The following is a 12,464-nucleotide window of genomic DNA, read 5'->3' as shown; positions in this document are numbered from 1 at the left end:
GGGGTCTGCGGCGCCAGCGGCGCCATCTGCTTGGCCGCCTTCCACTGGCTCGAAAGCAGCACCGCCTCCTCCTGCAGGCAGCAATGAGCCAGAGTAGCTGTGCTTGCTTCAGCGCCAAAAAGGTGTATTGCTTGATTTGCTGGCTATCACGGCCCCCCCTGCCAGGCATGCCAAGGCTTGCCTCGTTGCGCCGCTGCGCAGGCCCAGCAGACCTGGGACAGCGCCGCCGCCACGGTCGGCAGGATCTGGCTCTCCTCCTCAGCCAGGTGTGCGATGATCTCAGTCTGCATCTGCTTCATGCGGTTCTCCAGTGCCTGGCCGCCCACAGAGCGCAGCGCCAGCACGTCGGCGATCGACTGCTCAATCATCGAGTGCTCCTGCAGGGCAGGCCGAATGCGTGCAAGGCTTGCCGTCAGGCAGCAAGCAAGGCTTGCCGTCAGGCACGCCGGCGCAGCAAGGCTTGCCGTCAGGCACGTCAGCAAAAGGGGTCGACGGCGTGTGGGTGGGCAGCAGCAGCATGCCCTCCTGCGGCTGCAGCCCTGCCGGGCAGCCCACCGCCAGCGCGCGGGTGGCCCACTGCGCGCCGCTGGGCCCCAGGCGGGACTGGAGGATGGGGTAGAGCACCACAGTCTCCGCCTGCAGACACAGGAAGGTGGCAGCAGCAGCAGCAGCACATGGGAAGTCCTGAGCAGCGATTGGGATCTCATCCGCCCTCGCTGCGTGGCGGCCGGCCCCTGACGCGATTGTGGTTGCGTTGTGGTTCCCTGCCGTAAAGCAGGCGGCAAGCAGGAAAGCGGGCCAAGCAGGCTCTGCTCCCCTCAACAATCTCACGTGGGAGTGCAGCCTGAGGTCCAGAGCCAACGCCGACGCAGTCATGTCCTGAACGGCGGCATCCCCCAGGCTCGTCGCCTGCAGCAGGTATGCCACACAGCAGGCCGCTCTGGCTTGGGGAGGCACAACCAAAACTGTGCTTCGGACGCAGCTTGCCTGTCTGCCGGCAGCAGCTGCGGGACAAAGCACCTTGAAGAAGTAAGAAAAGAGGGTGAGGGTGTTGGAGTGGTCGCGTAGGATGCAGTCGATGAGGGTGGGCGGCGGCGGCAGGGCGCCCACGGGCGGCGACGCTGCCACGGTCGCCGCCGCCTGCGCCATGGCGGTGGCAGGGGTGTCCGCCAGCGTCTGCGGTGGGTGTGTGGGATGCTGCCGCATTAGCTCAGCATTGGCATCGTGGGCTTTGAGCTAAGCGCTAGGATAGGCGATCCCCAGGGTGGCGGGATCCCCAGGGCCGCGGGACGCAAGAGGGCGGAAGCTGAGTGACAGTCGCCCAACCGCACACAGCCCAGCATTGCACAGCAATATGGACGAGCCGGGCAGCGCTTGCCTCCTGCATGGCTTCCGCGTTCGCTGCCACCTGCTGCAGCTGGCCCTGCTGGGCGCTGGTGCCGCCGCCGCCGATGCCGCCGGCGGCTGCAGAGCTGGGAGGTGCGGGTGTGGTCTCCATGGTGGCTGTGTGGGCTGGGGTGGAGTCCAATGCAGAAGGCCGAGCTCCCGGAAGGGCAACAGGTTCCAAGGGATGCAGTACAGGTGCCGCCCTGGCGCTGACGTGGCGATCCCACTGTCCCACAATGCGCAACAGTTCCCAATTGGGAGGATCTTTCTCTAATTCCCAATCACCCTGTGACGTTGCGTGGATTGAGCTCACTCGAAGGAGCCTCGAAGACACTCCTCGACACCGAATTGGACGAACACCCTTCTCGGCAGCTACTTCGACACGCACAGCAGGCAGCAAAATGCACGCAGGGGCGACTTCCGGGGCCGCAGGGCCGTCCTCTCCCCGCCACACCGTGCTGCCGCCGCCACCGGGCGGGCCGGACGATGCAGCGGAGCGGACGGTGGATCTGACTGAGCCTGGGCTGGTGGATGTCATGCTTCTCGACCACCGCCACGAAATCCTGCTCTTCAACCGCTTCACCGTGGTGAGTATGCGGAACTTGGGCCCGCCGTGGCGGAGCGCCAGAGGCCCAGGCACGGCGCTCACTTGGCTGCCGCCACGGCCGCAGGCGGCGGCGCAGGGCAACACGCACGTCATGGAGCTGCTGGTGGGGGCGCTTGCGGTGGACATCCGCCTGCACTCCCAGGTGGGACAGCAGTGCATGGCAGGCAGGGAGCGCAGCCGGCAAAGGGATGCAGACATTCCGAATGAGAGGTGGAGCCGACCCACCACCACCCGCCACCCCAACCCAGCGACACGGCTGCTCTGCTCTGGAGGCTGCAGGCTGGAGCATATGCTTTCTTTCCCAGGCACCTCGCTGCACCCCTACGTGCCCGCAGGCATGCCTGGATGTGCTGTGCCCGCTGTTGGAGCGGCGGTATGGCGCCCGGGGCGCTGAGCTGGCGGCGGCGGTGCGGCAGCAGCTGCAGGGTGTGGAGCGAGATGTCCTTGAGGTGGGCCTGCACCCTGCAGCCTGATGGATAACAGCATGAGGCCTCCCTGTCATGGCTTCTCTGTGCACTCATGAGCCGAGGTGTTTCAGTCAGCCTCTGCAGATGCTGACTTTCCGCCGGGAGCGGGACTGGGCTGCCCTTGCACACAGGACAGACCTGGCGCACAAGGCGCGTTGGGCGGGCTGCATGCTACAGCAGTGCAGTCTGTGCCTGGCCCAGCTAGCGGCTGTCGCTCAGCGGCCTGATCCCCAGGCTGCTGTGCTTCCGTAAGCAAGTTTCGTCGATGCTGCTGGCAACTGTGCTGCCACTCCCCACCCAAAACCTTGCCCGCCACTGCGCAGGAGTATGGCGGGCACGTGTACGAAGTGGAGGTCGGCATTCTGCCCCGCCTGGCAGCGGACATGCGGCAGGTGAGGGAGAGACCGGTGAGCGGCTCAAGCGCGGCGCTGGATTCCGCACGGCTTTAGGCTCCTGATCGCACACCCCAGGCCCAACTTCCAGCCTGCCTGCCCTTCTGCCTGCCCTTGCCTGGTCCGCAGGATGAGCTGGTGTCTTCAGGCCTACTGTTCCAGCAGTGCAAGCAGACCGCCTCACTGGTGCCGCACACCGGCTCCGAGGCCTTTGCAGCAGCAACAGCACTGGGGCCCGATGCCGCCACCGTGCTGGGTGGTCCCCTGGTGGCTGGAATCTATCAGCCCCACAGCCATGCGCACATGCACGGCAGCGGCACGCGGCACGAGCAGCAGCCCGCTGTCGCCGCCCCAGCCAGCAAACTCGATGCACCCCAGCAGCACATGCTGATGGGAGAGGAGCTTTGAGGGGCAAGTAAGCGCCATAATCATCCAACAGCCAGCATGCTCGACAAATCTGCCATTGATGCTCATCGGCGCACAGCAAACAAAAAAGGGCAGAGGCGGTTGTTGCCGTCAGCACCGCCATGTTGGCGCGCCTCTCATGCTGCCGAGTCCCATGTGTGTCATTCTTCTTCTTCTTTGTCCCTGTGCATTCATATACCTCATTATCAGGCACAGTTAGCGCAGTGGCAACCTTCCAAGCTTGTTGCATTGCACAGGCTTGCGACATGCCGGCGTCTTCCCAGCCTTGATCAGGCCATGAGCCGGCGATGATGGCATCGGAGGCAGATGAAGGAGCGTCCGAGGCGCAGTGCGCCGTCTGCGGCCAGGAGGTGGAGCCCCAGCAGTCTCACATCGCGGCGGAGTGCTCAATTTGCGGCCGCCTGGATCTGCACTCGTGGTGGGTGGGCTTGAAGAGGTGACGGAGGCCTGCCCGCGGATTGCCCTCTCCTCGTCCTCTCCTCCTGGGCCCCCGAGCCTTGTGAGCAGCACACAACACTTGAGCAAGTTTTCCAGCAGCTCCCCGAGCCGCAATCAATGCAGCGGTGGTGGCAGAGCGGCGGCGGCCGGCGGCCAAACACCGGCCAGCACGGTGCGCTTCACCTGTCGCAGGTGTGCGACCAAGTACACCGGCAGCCGCATCAGGATGGTGCACACCAACTCCAAGGGCATCGAGAAGGGCAAGGTGTGGCGCGCCTGGTCGCCCTCGCCTGCCCACTGTTCCGACCGTTCGCCCTTGTACCAACTGACCCATCCGACATCGGCGTACCCAACCAAGGCTGCCTACCCGTCTGCCTGCCTGCAGTTGACTGCCAAGGCCAAGCCATGGAGGCAGCTGGAGCACATGCGGTGCCCACGAGGTGATGCAGGCTGCCAGGGCTGGCTGGCGCCACGTCTGCTGCCGCTGCAGCCGACTCGTTCTTGTGTCTGCTGCAGGCTGGCGTGACGACCAACAGCAGCAGCAGCAGCAGCGGGGCCAGGCACTTCCCGCCTGCACCGGACGCATTCAGGCAGCAGAGTTACTTGACACGCCTGACAAGCGGGAAAAGAGGAGGAAGAAGAAGGGACATGCTGGTGCCGGTGCTGCAGCCAGCAAGCAGCCGCCGCGGCAACGTCCTGGCAGCACTGCCGCTGCAGGGATCAGCAGCAAGCTGCCTGGCGCGGGCAGCGCACATTCTGCGCAGCCCACCGTGGCGCCTATGAGCCTGGCCAGGGCTCGGGAGTTTCTGGGCGTTGAGGCGGAGGAGGCGGGCAGCAGCGATGAGGACGATGAGGAGGAGGGTCTGTCATCTGAGGATGGGCACAGCGAGGGGGAGGAGGAAGGGTGGGGTGATGAGGAGGAGGAAGAGTGGGGTGAGGAGGAGCACGAGGAGCAGGGGTATGAGGGCAGCGAGCTTGTGGAAGGCGGCGGCGATGGCGGCGGTGACGCGGCCCAAGGCGAGGCCGCCGGGCAGCGAGGTGAGTGGTTGGGAGGCACGCGGGGAGCAGGGCGGGGAACCTGGCACCATTCGAATTGCTGCATCAGGTTTGGTGACAGCCGGGTGGCCATACCGCCCTTTGCTGCAGGCTGCGAGGGACGCCTTGCCATCCCAGCAGGCGCCGACGCTGCGCAGCCGCACTCGCCAGGGGCGCACCAAGAGGAGGAATCGGCTGTGTTGACTGCAGAGGAAGCCGAGGTGGCGGTGAGTTTCTTGACCATACCGCATGTACCGCAGCATCCTGCTGGCTGCCTCCCTCCCAACCTCAGCTTGATGTCCTTGCTGCACAGTACGTGCCTGTCTGCCTCAGCCTTGGCGTATGCTCCTCCGCTTGCATGTGTAGGTGCGGGAGGGCCTGCTGCCAGCCCACTACCGCACCCGCCTCTGCGCCAAGTACCTCTCCGGCTCCATCTGCCCGTATGCCTGCTGCCAGCACGCCCACAGCTTGGAGGAGCTGCGAGTGGAGGCAGCCATCCAGGTAGGCGCCGGTGCCAGCAGGCGGTTTGAGGCGCGCCAGGGCCCTGCAGGGGGCAGCCATCTTCTTGCTGGCATGGCTGCCAAGCCCGGCGGCAGAAACAGCCGCCTGTGTTTGCATGCACGACATAGCGAGCATTTGGCCTGGCCTGCCCGCCTGCTGTGTGTCTCCACTGCAGGCCGGCAACCTGCCCCCCAGCTACAAGACCATCGTCTGTGCCGACGTCATCTCCAATGGTGGGCCAGCACCTGCCTGCCTGCTGGAGCAGCCTGGAGGGCATGCCAGCAGCGGACTGCTGTATGTTTACCGCTCCTTCGAGCAGCCCAACCAGTACCCCTTCTGCGGCACAGCGCTCATGCCGCGCGCCCTCCTGCCCTTCCCCTCCCATTGGCTGCAGGCTTCTGCGCCTACGGCCCGGCCTGCCTATCGGCCCACTCTTCCCATGAACTCAGGTGGGGCACAGGGGACAGCTGCACACCCGCATCGCTCGCGCTCACCAGAGCAGTACATGCCAGTTCATAGCAGAACATGCAGTACATAGCAGAACATGCAGTGCCATGCCTATCCCGCTTTCCACACACACATGCACACGCCCACTGTCGCCACCTAGCACTTGCACCACCCACCGCGGCTCTTCCTGGCAGGACGCTGGCCTCAATCCAAGCCGGCATCGTGCCCCCCAGCTACAAGACGCAGCGCTGCACCGCCTTTGCCATGTATGGTTGCTGCCCTTACGGTGCGCAGCGCAGCCTCCAGCCTCCCGGGTCTGCCATCTAGGCAGACGCGCGCACGGGGAGCGCCGCTGCAGCCTACAACCTCAGCGCCCGGCAGCTGGGCCCAGAACCGCCTGCCTGCATGCTCGCCTGCCTGGCTCCCTGCCCACCTGCCTCGAGCTACATCTCCTCTGCCATCACATGCGACCTGCAGGCCTGTTGTGTGGCTATGCCCACCACGCTTATGAGCTACGGCGCGAGGCGGCGGTGCAGCTGGGCACGCTGCCACCGCGGTACAAGACCTCCCTCTGCGAGGCGTACTACGCGACTGGCAGGTTCGGCGGCAGCTGCGCCTGGGCGCTCTTGCCGCTGTGCTGCATGCTGCGCCAGGTGCTGGAAGCTTCTTCCCTGCCTGCACTTGCGAATTCTCATTGGCATTGGTTCACCCAAAACAGTGCGTATTGTTGCAGGTGCTTGCGGGGAGACGCTTGCCCGTTTGCTCATGGTGTGGACGACCTCAGGCTGCATGCCGCCATCAGGCAAGCTGGTGGCATTGCAGCCGGTGGTGGCGGCCTGCGGAGGCCGGCTGTGTGTGGTGTGTGCCACGGCCAGGCCAGAGTGTCTGCTATTCTCTCCAGGTGGCTGTGACCGCGAGAGGCATGCACCGCCAACACGCCGCCCTGTCGGCCGGGCCCGTTGCTGCTTGCAGGGGTGGCCTGCTGCCGCCCAACTACAAGACCGCGCTCTGCGCCGCCGGGCAGGCGGGCTGCTGCCCGCAGGGCAGTCGCTGCACCTATGCCCATGGGGCGGACGAGCTCCTGCCATGGTTACCCACCAAAGCCACGCTCTGCAACATCTTTCAGGAGACGGGGCGGTGCGAGGCAGGCTGCCCCTTTGCCCACGGCGCGGCTTCCCTGCAGCTGCCGCTGGACCGTATTCGCCGGAAGCTGGCGGCGGGCCGGGGTGGTGTTGGTGCAGCCGGCGGCGAGGGATCCCAGCCCCCTGCAGCAGAGCCGAGCCAGGTGGCGGATGGCGATGGGCGCGGCGCCAGCTGTGCAGCAGGTGGTACTGCTGCTGCAGCAGGCGGCAGCCAAGCAGGCAGCGATCCAGCACGTGGCAGCAGCACGCGGGACACAGAGTGGGGCTTTGCGGCCGGTACCTCCGGAGCTGCAGATGCGGCCCCTCCTGCCTCTGCTGGCGGCTCAAGCCACACAGCCGACGCTGCGGCTGGCGCTGCATCAGGGCGCAGCAGCGGCGCTCCCAGCGAGAGCGGCAGCCGGGAGCTGGCCGCAGAGGGCAGCAGCAGGAGCTCTGCCTCGCTGCGCCAGAGGACGCACCCCCAGCAGCAGCAACAGCAGCAGCAGCAGGCACCTAAGCAGCTGCGCCTGTCGCAGCGCCACCAGCAGCACGAGGCCCAGCTGCTTGCCCTGCTGGGCAACCGAAGGCGGCCGCAACACCTCAAGCCTTGCAAGTATGGGAGCCTGGCGCAGCTATCCACCTGCCTGCATGACCGTCTATGCCTCGTTCCTGCAAGCGTGCCCAACATCTTGGCCTGCACGGATTCCAATCCACCTACCAATGGGGAGTGATTACCCCCTTGGCTTGCCCTTGCAGGGACCACGCAGAGTGCGGCCAGTGCTGGACCGTAGACTGCCCATACGCGCACGGCCCCAAACAACTTTTGCAGCGGGAGAAGAGGTGGGTGGTGCCACCAGTGCCACGTGCTGCCGGCCTGCTCCGCGCCTGCTCTTCCCTTCACGGCGGCCGTTTCCAAACCCCACTTCGAGCCGTCCCACTGGTTGCTTTTATCTGCAGCTGGATTGCGAGTGAGATTCAGCGGCGCGAGCAGCGGCGCCAGCAGGGCTACGAGCAGCGGCGGGAGGCGGTGCGTGTCGTGCCAAGGCCGGCGGCTCGCTGGTGTACCTGTGCTGCGGTGCCGGCGCTGGCTGGGTGCCCCACCTTGGCATGCCGCAGCACGGCTCAGTGCTGCCTGCTACGCCTGCTTTCCTGCGCCTGCAGGCAGGGCGGGAGGCTCGGGAGCGGGAGCAGCAGGCGGCACTGCTTTCGCAGTACCGCACCGTTGGCGGCGACGGCGGCAACTCCGGCGACCCCGCCCAGCAGCAGCCCACGCAGCTGGCTGCAGAGCAGGTGCTGTCTGGCGCCGTGATCAGCCAGATGCGAGAGTGAGTAGCATGGCGCTCCGCATGCTCGCCAGCCTGCCACACGCTCCTGGCGACCCTGCTCAGCGCTGCGTGGCAGCCTGGCTCAGCTGCTCCCTCATGCACGTTCTCTGCTCACAATTGCATGTCCTAATGCAGGCATAAGCTGGCGCTGTGTGCGCAACTGCTGGTGGAGGCAGGGTTCGATGCTCGACAGGCCCGCGCCGCAGCAGGCAAGCCTGGCGGGAGAGCCCGCGCCGGGTGTGGGTGTGCAGCCCAGGCGGGCCCACCGGCTGTGCTGTTGCAAGGGATCATGTGCAGCATGCATGCCAATGTGCCTCTGCCGCGCCCCTCTGCAGAGGCTGCTGGCGCGGTGGCGGAGCGAGCCTTCGACTCAGTGCTGGAGGCAGGCAGTGTTGGTGCCGGTAGCGGCGGAAGGCCGACGGTCAACGTCGCTGGGTGCGTCCACATGTTCTGTTCACCCCAAAGCTGACAGGCTGGCCTGGGGAGGCCTGGCGGTCTCTGGAATGCATGGTTGGAAGTCGCAGCACCTCACAAGCGCCCCCTGTGGTGTGCAGGGAGGCTGAGGTGGTGGTGGCCCATGCACGCCTGCTGGGCCTGCCAGCCGCCGCTGCCGACCAGGAGCTGCTGCTGGCGGCAGGGGACTGGGAACAGGCGAGCAGAGCTGCAGGGATGGCTAGGCCATCCATTGTTAACCCTTGGTCTACACTGCCAGCCTGCGGACGTGCAGAGCTGCCTCTCTTGAGGTCTTGATCCTTTCTGAAAGGTCTGGTGGTCACACCCATGCTGCAGGCCAAGCGGCAGCTGACAGTCCGAGCGGGTACCGGCGGCGGCGGCGGCGCGGCCACCACAGATGCCAGCTCTGCGGGGCAGGCCGCCGCACAGGTGGGATGCTGAAGTGCAGCCAACTGAGCAGGTGGCTCAGTTGCCAGCTTGTGTCTTGGCTGCCCAGGCTAATGTTGTCGCTCAATGAGGTGATGCGCCGCCACGCCTGCCTGTCGCCTGCTCCCTCTTGCAGATGCCGGTGCCGCTGCCCCTGCCTATGCCGCTGCCTATGCGGCTAGGAAATTCTGCAGCGCCGCTGCCACAGCAATCGGAGGGCCTGGGCACAGCGGTGGGCTGGGGAGCGGATGACTGGGGCGACGCCACACCAGAAGCGGCCGGTGCCGGTGCCGAGGCGGGCGTGGCAGCGGCTACCGCGCCTGCAGCAGAGGCGGCTACGGCCGCAGCGATGCTGGCGCCAGAGGCAGTACATGCGGCGGGACAGGTGGCAGAGGAGCAGTATGTAGAGGAGGGCTTTGAGTCGTTTGTGGATGTGATCAGCCGGGCCTGGCAGGACGGGCAGGAGCCGGACGGGGAGCTGCAAGGGCATGATGCGGGGCATGATGCGCAGCAGCAGGACGAGCAGCAGGAGCATCGGGACGGGCAGCAGCGGCAGGAACAGGACGAGTTTCTGCAGCACGTGGAGCAGGAACAGGACCAGCAGCAACAGCAGGCACAGCAGCAGGACGAGCAGCAGGAGGAGCAGGCGCTTCAGCATGGTGAGGTCCAGGGAGCTCAGGAGGCACCCGACACGGAGCAGGCGCCAGCAGCAGGGAGCGGAGACTTGCTGCCATCACCGCAACTAGAACAGCAGATGGAGCGGGAGCAGCCAGAAGGCTCAGTGGCGGTGGAAAAGGGGCCGGATGGGGCACCTGCGGCCGGCGCCGCCGAAGCAGCGCCAACCTCCGCACCGCCACAGCCTGCTGCCATGGCGGACAGTGCTGCCGTAGATGCGGCACCGCCAGCCTCGCCTGATGCGGCACCACTTAGTGAGGTGGCTCCCCTTGCGGCAGAGGCTGCTGTTGTGGCAGCAGAAGTGGCAGCAGGCCAGCCAGACAGCCTGATCGCAGGAGCCGCACCAGAGCCAGAAGAGGTGCAGCCGACAGCAGTGGCTGTGGCAGCAGAGCAGCAGGATTCGGAAGCGCCGCAACCAGCTGCATCTGAGGCTGATGCAGCACCGGCCGAGCCAGCTGTGCCGTCATCAGCTGCCCAGCTGCAGGTGGTTGGTGCAGAGCCGGGCTCGGTAGCACCATCCACCGATGTGCAGGCGGCAGATGTGCGCCCTCCCGTTTCGGATGGCAGCCCCAGCACCCTTGCGAAGGGTGAATTGGAAGTGGTGGCCACAGTCCTGGATGCCACGCTTCCAGCGGTGCTAGCTCCAAAGGCTGCACCGCCGCTCAGCATCACCCAGGCTGGCGCCGAGCAGGAGCCGCCTGAAGACGAGGTGGACCAGCTGCTGAGCCTGATGGGCATTGCCTGATGTTTTCCTCCTCTTCCTTTCCCATTGTTTACACTGCAACGCTTGTGAATCTCCTGTAAGGAACAGCTGGTACAGGCTGTCACGGGAGGAATGAAGAGGTTCTAGAAGTCAGGAAAGAAAGCAGGGCCGCAGCACTCGTGTGGCCTGCACAGCTCCTTTAGGCACAAGTCAGAGAGCATGGAGTCCCTCAGGCGCCTGTCAGCCAAGCTCCGTGGCAAGGACGAGGCCGGCACTGCCCCTGCAGCTGGCGAGGGGCAGCAGGTGGGCTTGGGAGGGGCGTCCAAGGTGCAACGGAGGGGCGGGGAAGCAGCCAAGGCTTCCCAGGCAGCGCGTGTTCCGGCGCTCACGGCGGCCGGGCTCCAGCCCTCCGCTGGCTGACCGCCTTCTGAAATGACAGCTCACTCATCCAAGTGCTTGCTCCGACTAAGCACAGGTGGGGATGCCGGCGGCGGCCCGCGTGACGGTGGAGTCGGTCCAAACCCCCGCCGGCACCACGGCACCGCACGACCTCAAGCTGGGCCGAGTCTCGACAGAGTATGGCGAGGTGGAGGGGCTGCCGCTGCCCAGCAAGTCCAGCGGCCCGCTGTCGCCCCGCGCGCAGGCCATCAGGTGAGTTGGGGCTGCGCGGCGCCCGGCCGATGCGGGCCGTTCGGGACGCTGGCAAGCGGCAGTTGCTGGCAAGCATCAGCCCAGCAAGCTCCAGCTCTGAGCTTGCGATTTTGCACCGATGCTGCACGTGCCGCTGCCTGCCCGCCGCGCGCTGCGCTGGGCCGTCTTCTTGCCGCTTCCTGCAGGCGGACGTGGCCTGCCTGAGCCCATGCCAGCACCACTGGTTTGTGATTGGTGCAGGCAGCAACTGGGCGCACTGATCGAGGAGGGCCCCAGGGTGCAGTGAGCAAGGCGGCGAGGAGGGGCTGCGGCAACCGCAAGCAGCAGCGCCAGGTCACGTGAGGCAGCAGGTCAGGACGGGCGCTGACTCCAACACCCAACTGTGCGTGACGCGCGATGCATGATGACGGATGGTTCAAGCCAAGGCTGGGTAGATGGCAGCAGGGCGACAACGAGGGCAGAGCGATGTTGAGCAGGCGGCGCGCCAGGACTTCTTATCAGGCCTATCGCAGTGCCCTACCTCTGCTCCCTAGATCAATCCCTGTATGATCGACATGAGATTGCAACATGAATGCGCCAGCTACATGCAGTGCAGCGTCTGCGCCTGCCTTGTGGCGCTGTCACGCCGCGCCAGTGCCCCTCTTGCACTAGACACAGGTTTCAGTTACAGTGGCGGCAACAAGGCTACGGTCGAGTTGGGGGGTAGTGTCAAAAGTGGGTGGATACTGGCAATCAATGCCCTGCCCACCCTGCAGTGCGCTCAACTCAGTCAGAGAAAAAGGGGGATTGCAGGGTGGGTGCGCGGATGATGAGGGGAAGCGGAGCTGGGAAAGGTGAGCAGAGGGTTGGTGCCAGAGCTGCGGCAGGCAACCTGGGGCCACTGGTGCAAACGATTTATTGGCGGATTGCGCCAGGGCCAACGAGAGGCAATGACAGAGCGGCGGGGACCAGCGGGCAGGATAAATATCAAAGGCAGGGGAACGAGGAGTGGGGCCCTGGGCTGAGTCGGCGTTGCAGGGAGCATCGCCAGCCACACTCGACAATGCAAGGAGCGCTGCCTGCAGGCGCAGGAACCGAGGGTATGATACAGGGCACAGCAGGCGGGGAAGGCCGCTCACGCCTCCTCCACTGCCGCATCCCCACGCCCAGACGGCATCTGCGCCACTGCTGTGGTAACCATGGGCGCGACGGCCGCCGCGGCCGCCCGCTCATGCTGCACTACGGCCGCCGCCGCGGGGGGCAGCAGCGAGGGCTGGGCGGGGGCCGGGGGCGCCGCCGCGGGGGCGGCGGCCGCGGCCTGCGCGGCCTGCGCTGCCTGCACCACCGCTGCCGCGCCCGCGGGGCTGTCTGCCAGCACCGTCTTGCGCTGGGCAATGGCTGCATCGAACTTGCCCTGCATCACGCTCAGGAT

At 66.1% G+C, this 12,464-nt stretch overlaps 4 protein-coding genes across 4 annotated transcripts; 2 read left to right on the top strand and 2 right to left on the bottom strand.

Moving 5' to 3' along the window:
- Positions 1 to 146: 146 nt before the first annotated feature.
- CHLNCDRAFT_52557 (hypothetical protein) lies at positions 147 to 1,149 on the bottom strand (the record flags this gene model as incomplete). The annotated part of the gene is made up of 4 exons (XM_005847233.1): positions 147 to 377; positions 556 to 636; positions 832 to 909; positions 1,021 to 1,149. The coding sequence occupies 4 exons, from the start codon at positions 1,147 to 1,149 to the stop codon at positions 147 to 149; spliced, it is 519 nt and encodes a 172-aa protein (XP_005847295.1).
- A 2,419-nt stretch (positions 1,150 to 3,568) lies between these two features.
- On the top strand, positions 3,569 to 4,242 carry CHLNCDRAFT_134382 (hypothetical protein; the record flags this gene model as incomplete). The annotated part of the gene is made up of 4 exons (XM_005847395.1): positions 3,569 to 3,696; positions 3,909 to 3,981; positions 4,102 to 4,145; positions 4,233 to 4,242. The coding sequence occupies 4 exons, from the start codon at positions 3,569 to 3,571 to the stop codon at positions 4,240 to 4,242; spliced, it is 255 nt and encodes an 84-aa protein (XP_005847457.1).
- A 253-nt stretch (positions 4,243 to 4,495) lies between these two features.
- Positions 4,496 to 10,444, top strand: CHLNCDRAFT_134381 (hypothetical protein; the record flags this gene model as incomplete). The annotated part of the gene is made up of 16 exons (XM_005847394.1): positions 4,496 to 4,754; positions 4,863 to 4,978; positions 5,118 to 5,252; positions 5,428 to 5,485; positions 5,647 to 5,701; positions 5,894 to 5,985; positions 6,177 to 6,297; positions 6,672 to 7,433; positions 7,577 to 7,660; positions 7,778 to 7,847; positions 7,982 to 8,145; positions 8,318 to 8,382; positions 8,481 to 8,580; positions 8,700 to 8,832; positions 8,935 to 9,027; positions 9,161 to 10,444. The coding sequence occupies 16 exons, from the start codon at positions 4,496 to 4,498 to the stop codon at positions 10,442 to 10,444; spliced, it is 3,591 nt and encodes a 1,196-aa protein (XP_005847456.1).
- Positions 10,445 to 11,633: 1,189 nt separating this feature from the next.
- Positions 11,634 to 12,452, bottom strand: CHLNCDRAFT_134379 (hypothetical protein; the record flags this gene model as incomplete). The annotated part of the gene is made up of 2 exons (XM_005847232.1): positions 11,634 to 11,670; positions 12,172 to 12,452. The coding sequence occupies 2 exons, from the start codon at positions 12,450 to 12,452 to the stop codon at positions 11,634 to 11,636; spliced, it is 318 nt and encodes a 105-aa protein (XP_005847294.1).
- Between the last annotated feature and the right edge of the window lie 12 nt (positions 12,453 to 12,464).

This window comes from Chlorella variabilis (genome assembly GCF_000147415.1).
Source record: "Chlorella variabilis unplaced genomic scaffold CHLNCscaffold_11, whole genome shotgun sequence".
NCBI classification, from domain to species: domain Eukaryota; kingdom Viridiplantae; phylum Chlorophyta; class Trebouxiophyceae; order Chlorellales; family Chlorellaceae; genus Chlorella; species Chlorella variabilis.
Note: the sequence above shows the minus strand (reverse complement) of the source record. Positions and strands in the feature narration are given on the sequence as shown.